The following is an 18,834-nucleotide window of genomic DNA, read 5'->3' as shown; positions in this document are numbered from 1 at the left end:
AAGTGATTCAGAATATATATATGTATATATATATATATATACACACATAGAGAATACTATTCTCTACTACTTAGAAAATGCTTTCAAACTTTGTATATTAGTACATTTTCCTTTTCCAAAATGTAAAGCAGAGTTTTATAGCAGTGCCTGATCAGAAGAATGTAGTGTGGTCTTCAGGTAGAAATAAGCTTATATAATTTTGAAGTGTCTTTCAAGCAGCAATAATAATGATTTTTGTAACAGAAAAACACATATCTGTATTATTTCAAAAGTTTTTTAAAGCTTATTAGGGTGAAATTGTTTTATTTCTAAGAGAAAAATAACCTATTGCCAGTACCATGTACTAAGATCCTATGTATCAGGCCTTTGTTAATGCTGATTATTTTAAGCGAACACTGACTTTTTTCAAGTGCTGAGACAAATACGGAATTATTTGATTTAGAGCAAGGATAATAGTAGTACTGTAAAGCAGGGCACTTTCTTCACATGATGTAGCTACTCATTTTTGTGAAGTTTTTCTTTTTGACAGTAACTATAGTAATTTTACCCAATTGCACTATATTATCTTTTGTTATGCAACAGAAAATTTTCTTTTATTTAGTGATTTTTAAAAAAAATTTTACATTTATAAAAAATTGGATAAAAAGATGGTCCTTTGGTGATAAACACATGTGACTTTTACATGAATGTCTTTGAGTTTTCTATTTTCCTTAAACAAAACAAGATAATTATGTAGCTCCATCTCAGATGACCATCATTTGGAGACGTTTATAGCAACGAAGTTGAATTGTCTGTTCAATAGATACCGTGTGTGTGTTTCTAATCCTATTTGTAGTATGAGGAACGATAAATAGAAACATCTCTGTATGTGAGATGATAATTTAAATGGAAAACTTCAAAATCTATGAAAATACGTGACAAATCTAGGATTGTTTGACAATTCAGTATGATCTGTTGCCACAGGATAGTTTTTAAATTGTTTTAAAGCAGTTACAAGAAGGTTAGTAGCAAGCTGTTTGAGGAAGGGTGGTTTGTTGGCAGCCTCCCGCCCCTCCCCAACCCCAACTCCCTCCAGTAGCCTCTGTGCCATTCCCTATCTTGGCTTATAAAAATCAGGAAAGTCTGCCCTTATATAAAGAAAATCTCTTGTTAAAAATGACTGTGTTACAGATAAGGATTACTTACTTTAAGGAAAATCAAGCAGGAGAGTGTGACCTGTCACTAGCAAACAGTGTCCACAGTTAGTCCAGCATTCTGATTTGTTGATGGCATGGATTCCTTGAGATGTTGAATAGCAAGTGTTTCAAACTTTAACCCCTCTTTAGGCAAAACTTTTAAACTTTCTAATATCTACGTCATTGCTGGCATTCCACTGGAGGTGAGGTATGGCAGCTATTTGAAGAATGTGTGTGTAAATGTATCTTTGTGTTTGGAAACAAAGAGCCACACTGAAATGACAAAGTGATTAAAATAGAATTTAGTAACCCAAATTGGAATCTGGCTGGATTCATGAGGGATTGTGATTCTCCCTACACTTTGACAATGTGCTCTTTACCAAAGTGCAGGCGCTCACAATTGGCTGATGATGCATAAACTCACAGCAATGAGAAACAGAGGAAAATCGAGTGTTAGTCCAAATGTTTACATAGAGTGTTAAATAAAAACTACTAAGGTAAGAAGTTCAATACTTTACATAGGTAGTAAACTATGCATATTATTTTATTTGTAACCCCATGTGTTGAGATGGGACACTATTAAAGTAACAATCACTTAAAAAGCAACAACCAACAAACGAGTATTCAATTTGGTACGTAAACTGAATAATTAAAATCAAATGGAAGCAATGCCTAAAGTAACTACGATAATTCACAATAAAAACCATTAGTTCAGGCTCTACTTATTGGAAAGATGATAATTCAACATAGGCTAACCTAAAATGTACCTTTAGAGATCGAATAAGGATATAAGCAAAATATTAAATAAGATGTCAGGAAGTCCCTAAAACTATGTTTAAGGACTTAAAACTGATTACTTACATGCAAAAAAACTAAGTTTGAATTCATTCATACATGATCTTATTTGAAGCACTGTATTTTCATTCACTAGCAAAATTCATGTCAGTAAGATATTTTTGAAGTATTTTATTTTCCAGATATTTCACTATGTTGTTCCAGTGATTAGCCTGAATTTCTGTGGAAACCTAAGTTTTAAATGAAGACATGCTTCTGAAAATAAGGCAACTTTTCTATAATCTGTTTATAAACAGAAAAAAAGAAATCTTTGGTTTTAGTTAAAGTGGCTGAAAGGGTTTTGCAAAAAAAAAAAAAAGAGAGAGAGATACTAAAGAACCAAAGCAATGAAAAGGCTCTTCATAAGCAATAAGCAATGGGAAACTCCAAACCCCACCAAGGTCAGTAGAGTACCTAAGGCACCTCAGGTTCAGATGATACAATCATCTTTGCTTAGAGTTCTAGTAATCTATATACAGGATTTTTACCATCTTAAGAACATGAAGCCGAAAAGGTAATGTCCAACAGTGATTACTGTAAGAAAGAAGAAAACCATAGCAGTTGCTAGGAAGAGAGATTAGAATCCATATTTAAAAGATGAGAAAAATGAGGCCCAATCAAGAAACAGATGACACTAGGGTTTGTGTTTCTAGAGTCCTATTCCATTTCTCTTAGGGCAGGGCAAATTCTAGATTTTAACTTTATTGGCTAGGAAACCAAGTGTGAAGAGTTTCAGATATGTGAACTGAGGAAGAAAAAAATTCCCATCAAATCCCCAAAGGCAAGCTGGAAATAAATATATAATACTTTACTGTCTTAATTCCTTTATATCATGTGTTGGACAACTTGGCTAATATACTAATTGAGTTATACAGTTCTTTCAGTTCTATCTAAAAATAGCAGACCAATATTAAATGAGAAAGTTACATCAGATTCCATTTGAGCATACATAAGGCCATGATACTTAACACAAACCACCACTTTTTGGGAGAAAGAAGATATCCACTGTCCAGTTCAGGAGAGAAAGCTCCTGACCAGTTATCCAGTAGATTCTCCACTCTTCAATGGGGATGATGCTTATATTTTTAAAAAAACCTCTACAAAGCTCACATACAAGACAATACATCCTAGATTTGTGACTGCTATGAGCATTTAAGGCTGTCATTTTCAAGTATAAAAGTTTAGTGTTCCATTACCCAATCTGTGCAACAGACATAGCTGTAAGCTCAAATCATGGAAATTAACAGAAGCTCACCAAAGACAGACAGAAATCATAATTTAGGCAACAGCAAGTTTAAATGTAGGAAAGGATGGGGAAAAAAAATTATGTATTAGATTATGCTTCTCTGAACTGCATCAGTTGTTCACACTGAATCTTTGTCTAACACACTGTCTGTTGCATGGCATTTGGACTAAGGTAGATCAAGAGCAGACCAAACAAGGAAGCTTAATTAGGTAACAGAACTATCATTAAGATGGTTCACCTCTAACACAGTTATACGGCCTGTTTCCCTAGAGAAAAATTAGAAATGGCTCCAGTATACCAAATGAGCTTCACAGATAAACATGAAAAAAAATTTGTTTAAAGCAGGACCTTTCACCTTGGGACCACCATGCACTGCTCACGGATGATCAATAAATCAATGTTATTTACTTCTGGCTAGAGGTAATATTGTGAAATATAACATGACTGGAGAAAAATGGGTATTTGGAAGCCAGCACATCATTTAACTTATACTCTAGATGTGTACATTAAGTTGTAGTTCTGTAACTTCTACTGTGGTTTCAATATCTATGTCTGAAAGGTGACATCAGTTTTATTATGAAAGCAGCTGCTTTGTTATAAATTCGATGTAACATGCTTGAATTCTAGGTCATTTGTCTTTACATGATTTAAAGTTTCTTGTGGTTTGGTCAGCATACATACTTTTTGTCTCATTTGATATACAAGCCAATGTGGAAATTAAAAAAAAAAACTACCAACTAGTTCAGAGAGCTAAGTTGAGTCCAGGATTATGACAAAGTCTGACCCAAAGTTTTTAATCTGTAATCTCAGCATGTATCTCATGCAGTCTGGGGAGCATCAAACTAAATCTACAATCGCCAGAAGCCTTGTTACAGTTGAACGCACATTAACTAAAGTGTGTACATTTTTAGTGTTCATGATAAATGCAGTTATGACCTTATTACACTTTTGGCATTCTTTAAGAAAGCACGTTAAGCTTTAATATAGAAATATTTAGGTTACACTTGTGCTCAAGTAATAGTAAAACATTTGTTCTTTTTGATCTCATACATTCTCTCCTCAGGAATGGCCCATCTCCTGCACGCTTGGAGCAACCTTTGGCTACGTGGCTGGCCTTGTTATTTCACCACTCTGGATATACTGGAATAGAAAGAAACTCACATACAAGAACAATTAATTGGAGCAAAGGGAGAAGAGATTTCTTTGTGCAGATTCCATAAAGACTGTGCAGAAATGTATATGGTCTAGGCCAGGCAGTTCCACTTAACAGCACTGTTTTTTTATGTAGTTACATGATGTGATTGTAGCTTTTTAAACTATGAAACCCCTGAGAGATTGTACCTTCTAGTTGAAATAAAGTATTTATAATAGATTGTGGCTTCAGATGCTGTTTGCTGCTTCTTGGACCTTTAAGAAACATTCTTAATGAACTTTTATAGAATTCTGAGGACAGGGTTGGTGTTTTTTTCCTTTCAAGTTTTAAACTGCTTCATTATAAGAGGTCTGGGTACAGCTGTAGCATTTCATATGCTTTCTGAGAGAAATGTACAGTTTCCTTGGCCACTGAAGATGTTTCTCACGTAATCAAACAACAGTTTATACATCTTGATCCTATTCTTTTTTTTACTGTGTGTTTCTTTGGAGTTAAAATGGCTATGATAGCCTCATCAAAAACAGTCTTCAATCCCTTCTGTGTTAAAGCTGAACATTCCACATAGCAGCACGCACCTATCTGGGAGGGAGAAAAAGAAAAAATCACAAATATATAAAATCTTTTTTACACAACTGGTACCACACAAACATACCATTATAAGGAAAATCATAAAATGCAAAAAGAATGAAATCATATTTATGATTCCCTAGAGATAGCTAACTGTTAAAATATTAGTGTATATCCTTTCAGACTTTCTCTGAAAAATTATTTCAATCATCAAATGTTGACTGGATACCTATTAAATGCCTGGCACTGTTTCTAGGTGCTGGGAATCATGTCTATGAACTGAGCAAAAGAGCAAAACCCCTGCTGTGTGATGCTCACATTTGCCTAAGTTCTACTGGGGGAGGAACACATGAAGGAATATAGAAATGGTGGCACATGCTGTGGGTTAAACATGGAGGGAGAGGGTGCAGATGACCGTGGTGATGGTCAGTGAAAGCTGCTCAGCAAGGTAAAGTCTGAGCAGTGAGGGATACCTACTGGCAGGGTTTCCAGCCATAAAGAGCCACAGACGTAAAGATCCCTGATGCAGGAACGTGCTTGGAACATTCGGGGCAGGACGGAAGCCAGAGTGGCAGGGGAGAGGGTGAACACGGGTAGTGGCAAGAGATGAGGTCAGTGAGGTAGCCTCAAGATAGTGACTTCGAGTAAGGACTTTGGTTTCTACTCTGAGAGGGGCCCCATCCATCCATCCGTCTGTCCATTCATTGAAAACTTACAGAGCACTGATTTGCCAAATCAGAGGAAGGAATTTGTTCCTTCCTACAACAATGAACAAAATTAAGTCCCTATGCAACTCTTAATGAAATGTATTTTAGAGGAAGAACACCATGGATTAATAAATATAGAGGTAGAAGTGGTTTAGAGAAAAATGGGGAAGGAGATAGGGAGTGGGGACAGGTCAGGCAAGATCTCATTGAGAGAGTGATATTGGAGCAGAGATCTAAAAGGAAGTGCTTTCCTAGTAGCTCAGCTGGCAAAGAATCCACCTGCAATATAGGAGACACCAATTCGATTCCTATGTTGGGAGGATCCGCTGGAGAAGGGATAGGCTACCCGCTCCAGTATTCTTGGGCTTCCCTGGTAGCTCAGCTGGTAAAGAATCTACCTGCAATGCGGGAGACCTGGATTTGATCCCTGGGTTGGGAAGATCCCCTGGAGAAGGGATAGGCTACCCGCTCCAGTATTCTTGGGCTTCCCTGGTAGCTCAGCTGGTAAAGAATCTACCTGCAATGCGGGAGACCTGGATTTGATCCCTGGGTTGGGAAGATCCCCTAGAGAAGGGATAGGCTACCCACTCCAGTATTGTGACCTGGAGAATTCGCTGGGATAGGGAGTGGGGAAAGGTCAGGCAAGATCTCATTGAGAGAATGATATTGGATCAGATACCTAAAAGGAAAGGATGAACAGTGTCTACATCAGGAAGACTCCCAGGCAGAGGAAGCAGTAAAAGGGCAAAGGCCTGGAGGCAGAAAATGGGAAACAGCATGGAGGCCGTGTGCCTGGAGCACAATGAGTGAGGCAGAGGTGGCTGGGCCTGGAGGCCACAGTGGGGGTTTCATTTATTCAAAGTCAGCTGGGGAGCCACTGAAGGATTCTGCACAGAGCAGTGAGCTAATGGAGCTTCTGTTTATAAAGACTCAATGGCTGATGTGTGGAGAACAGGTTAACAGTCACAGAAGCAGAAAGGTGAGTGAGAAGCTGTTCCAGTTAGTCCAGGCAGAGAGGGAAGGAGCCTGGTCCAGGCTGCCAAAGGAGGGGACAGTGAGGAACATAGGTATTCTGGATATATTCGAAAGCAAAAAAACAGGTTTTGCTGAAGTGTTCACTGTATGGTATGAGAGGAAGAACAAGGTCAAGTGTGACTTCAGGTTTTTAACCTGAGAAACTGGGAAGACAAGCCTGGAGGATAAAATTGGGAATTCTGTATTGGACGTGTTAATTCTGAGATGCTTACCACCAGGATGGACTTGTTGGATGAGAAGTTGGACTACCACGTCTAGAAGTCCAGGCTGCAGATGGGAATTTGGGAAGCTCAGTAGTAGATTGTTCAAACCACAAAACTGACAGAAGCTCAACAGGCCTAAGGACTGAGTGTGGATATAGAAGGAAAGACATCCAAGCAGCTGAGGGCTGATCCCTGGACTCTCCAACATTCAGAGACAGGGAGATGAAGAGAAGGAGAAGAGGCCAACGAAAGAGGACAAAGCCCAAGAGAGGGCGTTCAAGGAAGCCACGTGAAAGTGTTTCAAGAAGGGACCAGTTGTGCCAAATGCTGCTGACAGGTCTAAAAATGGGATCATAGTGTTTTGCAACCATTTTTTCCCCTTAAACTATAAGCATGAACATTGTAATAGGTATATTAGTATAAAATTTTAATAGGTGCAGGATTTTTTGTTTTTTGCTGTTATAAACAATACAGCAACTTTATGGCCATCTCTTTAAGCACATCCTATATAATTTTTTTAGGATATACTCCTACCTATGGAATTGCTTGATCAAAAGCGTTCATGCCCTTAAGCCTTCTGCATGTTGTTGAGGCTGCTTTTACTTACTGACCAATAGAACAGCAGAGTACCCACTTCCTTGCCCCATTGTGTGTTAGTTGTTCAGTCGTGTCTGACTCTGTGCGACCGCATGGACTGTAGCCCACCAGGCTCCTGTCCATGGATTCTCTAGGCAAGAATACTGGAGTGGGTTGCCATTTCTTTCTCCAGGGGATCTTCCCAACCCAGGAATTGAGCCCAGGTCTCCCTCATTGCAGGCAGATTCTTTACCGTCTGAGCCACCAAGGAAGCCTTTGCCTGCTGGGACAGTGTTTTTGCCAATTTTATAGATGGAAATTGAACTACAGTTGACCACTAAGGAGTATGAACGTATTTCTTATCTTCTGTGGCAATCCGTGTTTTTTGAAGAATCTGAGTCCCTTTTCCTATTGGAGTGTATGAATATATATATATGTAGAATTCCCAACATATGTATACCTGTCGTTTTGTGATTAATCCATATGCAATGGGGCTCCTGTACACTAAGGATATTAACCCTTTTTTCTGCCATAAATGTCAAGTTTGTTGTATGACTTTTAATTTTATTTCTGGCATTTTGATGTATTAAATTTTTATGTAGTTAAATCATCAATGTTTTCATTTATGACTTTTACCTTTATGACATTTAGAAATTCCTTCTCTCCCAAGATGACAGAATTTAGTACTTGGAATTTGTAAAGTGACTTGTTAGTGAAACTATTTCTCTTTTGCTTTAGGAAACACTATTTTCCAAAAAGTTTTCTTGCTTTTTTCTGCCTCTTGATATTTTTAAAAAGACCTGATTAGATTTCATTTCCACAAAAGTCCTATTAAAGTCATAACATCTAAAAATAGAATCCAAGAATGTTAGGGCCAAATGGAGAAAAAAGTATGCCTTTCTTTGGGGAAAGGAAGACTCTAAGTTAGGAGGCATGTTGTGCATCAGAGTTATATTTTTAGAATGATAATATTTTCCACCTTTCATAAAAAGATTGCAGCGCATTTCCTCTCCTACCTAGCCATAATTTTTTGTTTTTTAACTGCAGATTTAAATTGTCCTCCAACTGCACTCCACTGCCTACTCCATGAGTCTTCACTGAAGACAGGGCCTGATTAAGAAGCCCCTTTTTCTGACACCTCTTTCTACACATGGCTTATTAGGAAAATAGTGTTGGCGGTGTAGCACAGGTTTAAAGGCTGGAGTCAGGTCTTTACTGAACTCAGCTCTGCCATTTATTACCTGCAGGACCTTACAAGCTACCTGACAAGTTATCTGACATTGCCATGCCTCTGTTTTCTCCTCCAGAGCACCTGGTCAATCGAGGATTAAATGATTGAATGCATGTAAAACACTCATCACAGTGCCGGCATATGGTAAATGCACAATAAATATTTGCTTCTATTACTACCTTAGCTTCATTTACATTTATTTTTAAATTCTGTAAAAAAAAAATAAATAAATAAAATCTGTAAAGGTTGCATTACCTCTTTTGCTAGTTTCTGTCCTTGCTCCACACATATAGGTTTTTCCTTCATATCATTCAGTCTTGCTAAAGTTTTGGGGTCATCTCGGAGATCAATCTAGTTAAGAAAAGTTGATAACATCCCATCATAGCGTCAGTCTTTAAAGATAAAACATGTAGTACCATTTAACCCCCACATATAAAAAAAAAAGATTACAATGGAACTTGATTTTTAGAACAGACTAATACAGTAATTGCTTTCTTTTGACACTACCTTTCCCAAAAGCGTGACAGAATTTATTATAACAACTGAGATTAAACACATATCTCATTTGCTAAACCTTGGGGCCATCATCTAAGAGCAACATCACGAGGCAGGCCAGAAAGGTTATTCTTGAATGGGTAAAATCAAAGCATACATACCTGAGTTCCTATTAATAAAAAGGGTACATTTGGTGCGTATTCTTTAAGTTCTGGCACCCACTCCTCTTTCACGTTTTGAAATGAGGCTGGATTCACCACAGAGAAGCATATAAGGAAGACATCAGTCATTGGGTAAGATAAAGGCCTCAGACGATCATAGTCTTCCTAAGGAAGAAAGCAAAACCTCATGATTTCCATCACTGTGAGTTTACTAATAAATATGCACATTAGATTAGATGGTCAAAAAGCATGCTCAGGACTATTCCACAAATAAAACACATGGCATTCTACATCCATCAACATAATTCCATTCATTTCTGCTGCTCTTCTTTTGGAAGTTCTGAACACCAGGGGGGTAAAAAGATGACAACATCATTAACAACTACAAGGAAACTTGGAGAAAATACATTGTGATGACCACAGTTCTCACTGGAAGCATCTTTAACCGAAAAGTTTGCACACAGAATTGATTGTGGCTAAATATCTAGGTACAGTCATGCATAATAACTAATATTCTGAATGCTACTATGTAAACATACCATGTTACTTATTTAATCCTTGTAACAACTATACAACATAAGAACCACTCTCTTGGTGTTGCATTTGCGTAAACTGAGGCGCCCAAGTTAGATGACTTGTGTAAGGAAGTGTAATAAGCAAGTAAAGGAGACAGGATTCAAACACGGGCAGCTTCACTCCAGAATCCACGCCTTAACCACTATACATCTTCACCGAGACCTTAAATCTTTGTTTTCCCTGTTTATACAGTTTTCTTAATTGTGTGTATGTGTTACATGTGCATGTTTGTGAGAAAAATTAAAGATAGAAACACATGGAATAAATCTACAGAATCCTTCTTACTCCCCAGTTTCCATTTCTTTCCTGAACTGCGGATTTTTCAGATGTGTCTTTTCTGTTGTTTTTTGTGCATGTATATGCCTACATATACATGTGCATGTATATGTATTTAAACATCTGTACGTAGAAGAGACTGTGCAATCCATGTTGTTCTGCACCTTTCAGCATGTCCTGGAGCTGGTCCCAGACTAGAACCCGTTAGACTGCCATACGATTTTAAACTGAAGTGTAGCTCATTTACAATGTTGTGTTAGTTTCAGGTGTATAACAAAGTGATTCATATATATATAATGAGTATATGTGTGTGATTATGTATATATGTGCATGTGTGCATGCTAAGTCACTTCAGTGGTGTCTGACTCTTGGAGACCCTATGGACTGTAGCCCACCATACTCCTCTGTCAATGGAGATTCTCCAGGCAAGAATACTGGAGTGGGTTGCCATGCCCTCCTCCAGGGGATCTTCCTGACACACATATATATAATCTATTCTTTTTCAGATTCTTCTCCCTCATAGGTTATTACATGTTGTTGCTGTTCAGTCACTAAGTCATGTCCGACTCTTGGCAACCCCATGAACTGTAGCATGCCAGGCTCTGTCCTCCACTGTCTCCTCGTATGTGTGTGTGCTAAGTCCCTTGAGTTGTGTCCAGCTCTTTGTGACCCCATGGACTGTAGCCCACCAGGCTCCTCTGTCCATGGGATTCCCCAGGCAAGAATACTGGAGTGCGTTGCCATGCCCTCCTCCAGAGGATCTTCCTAACCTAGGGATTGAACCCGCATCTCTTTTATCTCCTGCATTGGCAGGTGGGTTCTTTACCACTAGCGTCACCTGGGAAGCAGTATTTCCTGGAGTTTGCTCAAATTTATGGCCATCGAGTCCGTGATACTATCTAACCATCTCTGTTTCTGCTGCTACCTTCTCCTTTTGCCTTCAATCTTTTAACAGACATACAATTTTAAACTGCTGCTTCATATTCTACAGAAGAGCTGCACCATCAATGGCTGTTTTAACATCTCTCCATCACAAAAGGCAGTGAATATCCTGTTTGCTTAGATTATTTCCTAGGACACAAAATTCTGCTTGCTTACATTCCAGGGAGTGAGCAGAATCAGGATTCCATTTTTGTCAGGGCTAGCCTCTCATCTGGTTTCAAGGAAATTTTATTTTTGGCCTAAGCTGCCACCCCTCTTAAATGACCCTTCACTACTGGAACTGCATGAATGTGGAACTAAAGGCATATTAAAAATATCTTCCACTAGGAGTTTCAGTGGTAGTATTTCTCTCATGGGACGATTTTCCTTTCATGTCATCTTCTGACATTTTTCTTACTACAGTATTACACTCAAGCATATTATTATCTCAAACTCTTGACTTTGGAGTTAATCCTTCTGGTTTTTTGCAACGCTTTCTAAGGGCACATGTGCAGTCTGGGGCCAAGAATATTGAAAGATTTCTCAGGTGCTGGCTCAGGACAAGATGGGAAATGCCACCCCCAGTCTTCTTGAACATTTGTTTTTAAAAGTGGAGGCTTCTAACTGGTTTCGAAAGCAGAGCTCTAGTGTTAAGAAATTATTAATGAAAAAAAAAAAAGAAATTATTAATGATGAGCTCAAGTAGAATGGGTGTGAAATATGTTGGCACCCCAGTCAGTTACAAAAGGACTATTATCAAAAACATGTTTTAGAATCAGTTTGAGTCCATTCACGTAGAATGGGAAGCTAGTGGGAAGCTGCTGTAGAGGGCCAGGAGCTCAGCTCAGGGCCCTGGGATGACCTAGAAGGGTGGGATGGGAGGTCCAAGAGGGAGGGGCTGTGTGTATACACACAGCTGATTCACTTTGTTGTAAGGCAGAAACACAACATTGTAAAGCAACTCTACCCCAATAAAAATAAAAAACTAGATAAGCAAAAAACAAACAAAAACATCAGTTTGAGTGTTAAATAGTACAATTTGTTGCATTAAGTATACTTTCTGTACTCATGTTAAGAAGGAGAATTAAAGGGACAGCATCTGATCTTAGCATTCCACCGAGCAGCTGTCCGTTCCTGAGCAAACTTGCACACAGCATGGTCAGGGAAGGAGGGTGGGGTTCCTGCTACAAAGTCCTCATCTATTTCGAGATCTAGTTTTCACAGAATTAGTAAATGAAGATACTATCTCATAGGATTATGAGGAATAAATGAGATAATGCTACTAAAGCACTCAGCAGAGTGCCAGATGCATAAAAATCTCTTTCAATGCTTTAACATACATTCTTCAATCTCATGGGAAACTGGTTCTCCTATTTTCTGCCATCCACACAGGGTCCCATCAATCCCATATCAGTCCTGGCTCTGCATCTCTCTCTCTCCAACCACAGGGAAGAAACTCTTCTAGTGAGAAACACAAATTTTCTACCCTGGCATCAAAACACACAAATGAAACTAAGGTCTCTTGAGGACAGTATAATTTTCAGATTACTATAAAAGAATGATATATTATTACTGTACCAATTAATCATTTGGGGACTCAAGAGCCTTAAGACTATTTACAATGTAACCCCCCAAAAAGAATTATGTATTTTTCAAGAAAATCAAATTAGATTTTTTAAATGAAAAATTTATTTCATCAGGGAAACAGAACATGCATTCTTTCTCGAGGAGGGTATTGAAAGTGAAAGTCGCTCAGTCATGTCCGACTCTTTGCGACCCCTTGGACTGAATTCTCCAGGCCAGAATACTGGAGTGGGTAGCCTTTCCCTTCTCCAGAGGATCTTCCCAACCCAGGCATCAAACCCAGGTCTCCCTCATTGCAGGCGGATTCTTTACCAACTGAGCTATGAGGGAAGACATAAAAACTAACTGAATGGAAAGGTCTCTAGAAATGCTTAACATTCATCCAAATATTCTATAGAACATAAGTCTACTGCAAGCATTCTTTTCATAACCTCAATGAGAGACACGTGGGCACAAAGGAAGGAACCTAGACTAATCATTTCTACATTTGCTAAATTGTAGATTTTTGTTGCAAAAGTTAAAATATGAAGAATTGAGGTTGAAAAAAAAAAAAAAAGACTAGTGTGTTTAGAACTCCTTGGAAAGAAATGTTACTTAAGTCTGAACTATCTAATATGAACTTCTTCTGCCTATAGTCTCCAGCTAAACCACCGGCAGTGATTATCAGAATGAAACCTTTCTGCTTCCATCTAGCCTAAGTAATTAGAAGTCTAATAATAGATAACAAATTAAAAAAAAAAAGATTCCCTGTGCATACTGTACCACGCATCATATACAATTATTTATATCCACTGCACAGTATCTTGAGAGAAGACAATGTGCAATTTTAGATTTGGGGATAAACAAATTGAAGCATGTAACCCTTTCCTCCCCAGCTATATATTTAAAATTTGACAACACAAAGAAAGTTAAATGTGGAACTGCCCTTTCTTTTAAAAATCCTAATTCCTTAAAGTCACTTCTCATGTCCTCCTAATTCACAAATTGATTATATTTTAGTCCAAAAAAACTTTTTTAAAGGTAGATGTTTAAACATTTCAGCCTGGTAATTTAAATATTCTCAGTGTATTAAAGACAACTGTCTTATGTCAAAAGCTGAGAAACAATGGTGCACTTGGTCAACAGGATTGCTGAACTGCCTAGTAAAAGCTCTAGTTTCTTAGAACTGGCTGAGTACCAGTGGGATCCATTTTCTTACAGTGGGTTCTGGTAGCTCAGTGATTGATTAGACTCTCCGTGCTCATCAAGAGTGCTTGACCTGTGAGGATGACCGGCTTCACCCTTCAACAGTATCACAGTTGACGATCTGACAAGAGCCCACACACAATGAGGCCAATGAAACATGCTCTGAGAGGAAACGAAACACCTTCAGTGCGACAGAGAACTGCGGCAAGCGGCCATCAGTCAGGAGACCCCTTTTAACGCCCAGTTCAGCCAGCAGTGCTCCTCAGGGTGCCCACTTTTGTTCCCTTCATGTGGAGCTGGGTGCTCCCTCCCACTTTAGTGAGTTCTGTTTAAAATACATGTTTTTAGAATGTGTACACCTACTTCAACTACATATCCAAAATATGTACCTTAAGCAAACCACTCACACTGGGTGGTGTAGCCTCTGCCATGCTTTTTGTGGTATTCTATCACATACTGGTCATTGAAAATTAGCAAAGAGGTTCCAAGGACATGTACACACAAATGAATAATCATCCCCTCTGGAGCTCATATTTCATTGGGAATTCAAGACATGAATACAGAAAAAGATAGTCAGATACAGCAATGGGAGAAAGAAAAGTGTAGACGGCAGCAGGTGGACATATACATGCTTGATCAGAAAGACACTAGTAAGCAAGTACGGTGTGTCCAGGATGTGCAACCATCAGGGAAATGAAGTCAGGACAAGATTCAGCCATTTCTAACTTGTGACACGCTTTATTTGCAAGATGCTCTTAAGACATCTGCATGCTGAAAACGTGGCAACGAGCTTGAATGAGCACCAACACCCATGGTGTGCCCGGGTACCTCACTAGGACTTTGCATACCTCAAAGCCATAGCCTAGAACAGAAGAAACTGTGCTGCTGCTGAGAGAACATGCTAAGGTTGGCATTGAGGAGGAAGAATTGACAGAGAGGAGACCAAAACATTAATAACAGCTTTTGCTCTTAGGGAGTTCACAGCAAGGGAAACAAACCTATGCAGACATTATATTACAAGTCAGAATGTGGTGAAAACCAAGGGCAGTAATTAGGAGGCGCTAAGAAAAGACAAGAGGCAGCATTTGAGCTGGCCCTTACAGGAGGGAGAGGACTGGAACACGTGTGACGGGCCAGCATGTGCCCCGTGTCAAACCACTTATGTCTTAGAGCTTTTGTTTACCAGTCTGTGAAATGGGAGATTATCAATGACAAGTGCTTTGAAGACTATAAAGTGCTATAAGAATATATTATGCTTCCGAATAATCCAGGATGTTACTTTAGAAAATATGTGTCAAAACCTGTAAGAGTTTTCCTCTTTAACAACCTGGAATGAGAAGTGGGACCACAATTGAATAATTCTTTTAACAGTCAAGTCCCAGACTCCTATTACTTCAAGATATATAAAATGTAAGGCAACTGAGTAAGAATGTCCCTGACAACTGGTGGCTTGTGGTCAATGAAGGAGGAGTCGTCTCCATCTGAAACATCTGTTTCTGCTGAGAAGCCCAAAATAGGTATCAGGCATGGCTCCCGAACCACTCCAACCCCTGAACGGTGCTCCTCTAAAGCCAAGAGGACACATGGGCTGAAGCTGGCTTCTGAAGACAGAAAGCATTTTGTCAGAAATCTTATAAATGATCAACATTTCTATAATAATTCTCGGTAATAGCAGTCTATGAAACCTCATCTTCTTTGTGTAGCTCTTTTGTTCTTTTCGTGTTCATTTTGTATTTCCCTTTTGTGAAATATCACTTTTCAGCCCCTTAAAAATAACTTTCCAAGGAAGCTGGGTTGGGTTCTTTGGAGGAGTATTTTGGTAAGTTTGGTTCAAAATGCATTGACGATGAGTTTATTGGACTAAATAAAATTTAGGGAGAATTTAATCGTTAGAAATTCCTAAAAGGTCATTGTTTTTCAAAAACTTAAAAAATTTTTTTTTACTTTCTTAACATTGTTTTCCCTTCCTTTCTTCTTTTCTTCCACCCTCTTTACCTCCCTCCTTCCCTTTTTTAAAAAACATCTTCTGTTCAGTTGTGAAATGGTGTTTACTTATCATAAGCCTGATTAGTTCCTGGCAAGAGTTCTTGAAATTGAAGGCTCAGCTTCTAACTTTAAGCAACTGTCATCTTCATATATTTTGATTAGAATAAATCCATTTCCCAGTTAATGCACTAATTATCTAGGAGCTAGGGAACTATATCTTTGGCTTCTTTTCCATTATTATCTTGCTTTTGGCTGTCTGACTGATTGTAACTCCTGTTTAGGTTAGCTGGAGAAAAAAAGAGAGAAATGTAAATGTGTGGTAGCAGAAAGACAACCAGCTGGAGCACTGACTGTGCCGTTATCTAACCATGTCTCATGAACCTGCACTTCCTCATCTCTAGAAGGAGAGGACTGAACTACATTGCCACATCACATGGTGAGACACGCTCAAACTAACACTTTTTACCCTTGTGAGCAGCCCTAGTAACAGATTTAATGTGGGTGGAGGTTTAAACTACCGAATAAAAATTGAGTTTTAGGGTACTGTTTTATCTAAGCTGACCCCCCAAGGCAGGGGATCAAGACTTAGCTAAATATGGCCCTTCGGCAAGCTTCATTTCCCCATCTGTGAGGGGAGAATAAATATAGCATACACATGTTAAGATAAATGAGAGAGCTGGTCAAGTGTTTTGAGCTCTTCAACAAGACAAGCCTGACTTTCCAAAAAAAGACAAACCACAACTTCAGAGCCAGTGCAATTTCTTTTGTGCGTGGTGAGATGACTTCCTTCATTGTAAAGGATTTAGAGCTGCAATTCTACATTGTCTGGAGCTATAATTGCAAGTCTCTTTCACTGAAACAGAGGTCAGCTGGCCTAAGGCAGTCAGAAGGATGGTCAATGGCAGGTCACACTTCTGTGCAGTGCGTTCCTTTTCTAACTTCTTTCGGTACAAATTTCACATTGATGGAACAGTCATGCATTCCTATATTCCAACAAATACTACCCACTAGCTGCTAAACCCTGCGTGCTCCAATGAGAAACAGTTGCGTACCCAGCCCTCGTGGAGTTCACCGCACAGCAGAGGCACCCCACTAGGGCAGGACTCCTCCAGGTTCAGGGGACACCGGGAAAATGCAGGAGTTAATTTTGATTGTCAACATGAATGTGGGAACCCTGCCAGCACTTGGGGATTGGGAGCCGGGTGCTACCTGACCTGTGTAATGAAAACTGGCCCTGGGTCCCGCATGATTGATGAGTGTATCTTGCTAGGTGCTGAGTGACTCTAGGACCTATCTCTGCTGCATATGAGACAAAGGTAGATTTACCTGGTGTTGCTCAAACATTACAGGAGTTACTTATCACTACCGAAAATTGTACACCACTGGCAATACTACTTCTAGTACCCTAACTGCTAAAACTAAAACACAACCCTGTTAGTGAACTTTTGGAGTTATTGCTACAGTTGTTCAACTGATGACTTCATTTATGATTTCTGAAGTACTCAGCCCTGGGAACTTAGGAATTTAATACTGAAATAAATGCTTTTATTATGAATTACTTTCCTTTTATTTCTCCTTCTTACTACTGCCAGGATGTAACACTGATTTAAAATTATGTATACAGAGAGGTTATATTACCTATTCATTTGAAGATAAGTATAGGAGAACTCTATTTTTAAAATTGTTATCAAAAGGGGAGAAAGAGATTTCCCTGGTAGTCCAGTAGCCAACACTCTGTGCTCCCAATGCAGGGGGCCCAGGTTTGATCCCTGGTCAGGGAACTACATTCCATATGCCACAACTAAAGACCCTGCATGCTGCAATGAAGACCAAAGATCCTGAGTGCTCCAATTAGGACATGGTTGCTGCTGCTGCTGCTGCTGCTAAGTCGCTTCAGTAGTGTCCTATGCTGTGCGACCCCATAGATGGCGGCCCACCAGGCTCCCCGTCCCTGGGATTCTCCAGGCAAGAACACTGGAGTGGGTTGCCATTTCCTTCTCCAATGCATGAAAGTGAAAAGTGAAAGTGAAGTCACTCAGTCGTGTCCGACCCTCAGCGACCCCCCGGACTGAAGCCTACCAGGTTCCTCTGCCCATGGGATTTTCCAGGCAAGAGACATGGCAGAGCCAAGTAAATAAATAAAAGGTGTGGGGGGGGGGGGCGGGGCGGGGAGGAGCAGTGTGGATCCAATGTATCAATACCAAGGACTTCCCTGGTGGTCCAGTGGTTAAGAATCTGCCTTTCAATGCAGTGGATATGGGTTCGATCCCTGCTTGGAGAAGTAAAATCCTACATGCTTTGGGGCAACTAAGCTGGCTCCCCACAACCAGAGAAAGACTGTGCACCACCAGGAAGACCCAGTGCAGCCAAAAAATTAATAAATAACCACTGGACTGGCGGTCCAGTGCTTAAGAATCCACCTTGCAATGCAGGGGATGCAGGTCTGATCCCTGGTCAGGGAACTAAGATCCCACATGCGGCCAAGCACTAAGCCCACACACTGCAACTACTGAGCTTGTACGACAATTAAAGAGTCCATTCGCCGCAGTGAAAGACCCTGTATGCTGCAACTAAGACCCAAGGCAGCCAAATTAAAAAAAAAAAAATATATATATATATATATATATATATGTGAGAGAAACTGAGTCAGGTATTTAACAAATTGGGACAAAAATGATTATGAATGCAAACTGGGATATGCTGAGAAGGAAAAGAGCCAGGAGAGAGGGCAACCAGGATGAACAGCTTCAGCCTGGTTGGTGTGAAAAGACCTCCTGGAGGGAGTGATGTCTAAGCTGAGATCTGAGGGATGCGTTGAGGAGCCAAATATAAGATTGCAGGGGCAAAAGGCCCAAGACAGGAAAGCCCTGACGGATGCGAATGCAGGAAAGGCCAGCATGACAAGGTGAGACTGGAGAGGAAG

General features: G+C 39.6%; 2 protein-coding genes across 5 annotated transcripts in view; one reads left to right on the top strand and one right to left on the bottom strand.

The window, feature by feature from the left end:
- The window catches only part of PIGF (phosphatidylinositol glycan anchor biosynthesis class F), a 32,732-nt gene extending 28,105 nt beyond the window's left edge, over window positions 1-4,627 (top strand). For all 4 annotated transcript variants that reach the window (XM_061432255.1, XM_061432256.1, XM_061432254.1 and 1 more), the window contains exon 6: window positions 4,319-4,627. In XM_061432255.1, coding sequence (XP_061288239.1) covers window positions 4,319-4,432 — 114 coding nt within the window. In that variant the 3' untranslated portion in view covers window positions 4,433-4,627. The remainder of the gene's footprint in view (window positions 1-4,318) is intronic.
- Window positions 1,702-18,834, bottom strand: part of RHOQ (ras homolog family member Q) — a 40,330-nt gene continuing 23,197 nt past the window's right edge. The window contains exons 3-5 of the mRNA XM_061432263.1: window positions 9,384-9,548; window positions 8,983-9,078; window positions 1,702-4,987 (exon numbers count right to left, since the gene is read on the bottom strand). Coding sequence (XP_061288247.1) covers window positions 4,832-4,987; window positions 8,983-9,078; window positions 9,384-9,548 — 417 coding nt within the window. The 3' untranslated portion in view covers window positions 1,702-4,831. The remainder of the gene's footprint in view (window positions 4,988-8,982; window positions 9,079-9,383; window positions 9,549-18,834) is intronic.

This window comes from Bos javanicus, chromosome 11, assembly GCF_032452875.1.
Source record: "Bos javanicus breed banteng chromosome 11, ARS-OSU_banteng_1.0, whole genome shotgun sequence".
Lineage (NCBI taxonomy): Eukaryota > Metazoa > Chordata > Mammalia > Artiodactyla > Bovidae > Bos > Bos javanicus.
This window is presented reverse-complemented; position numbering and strand designations above follow the sequence as displayed.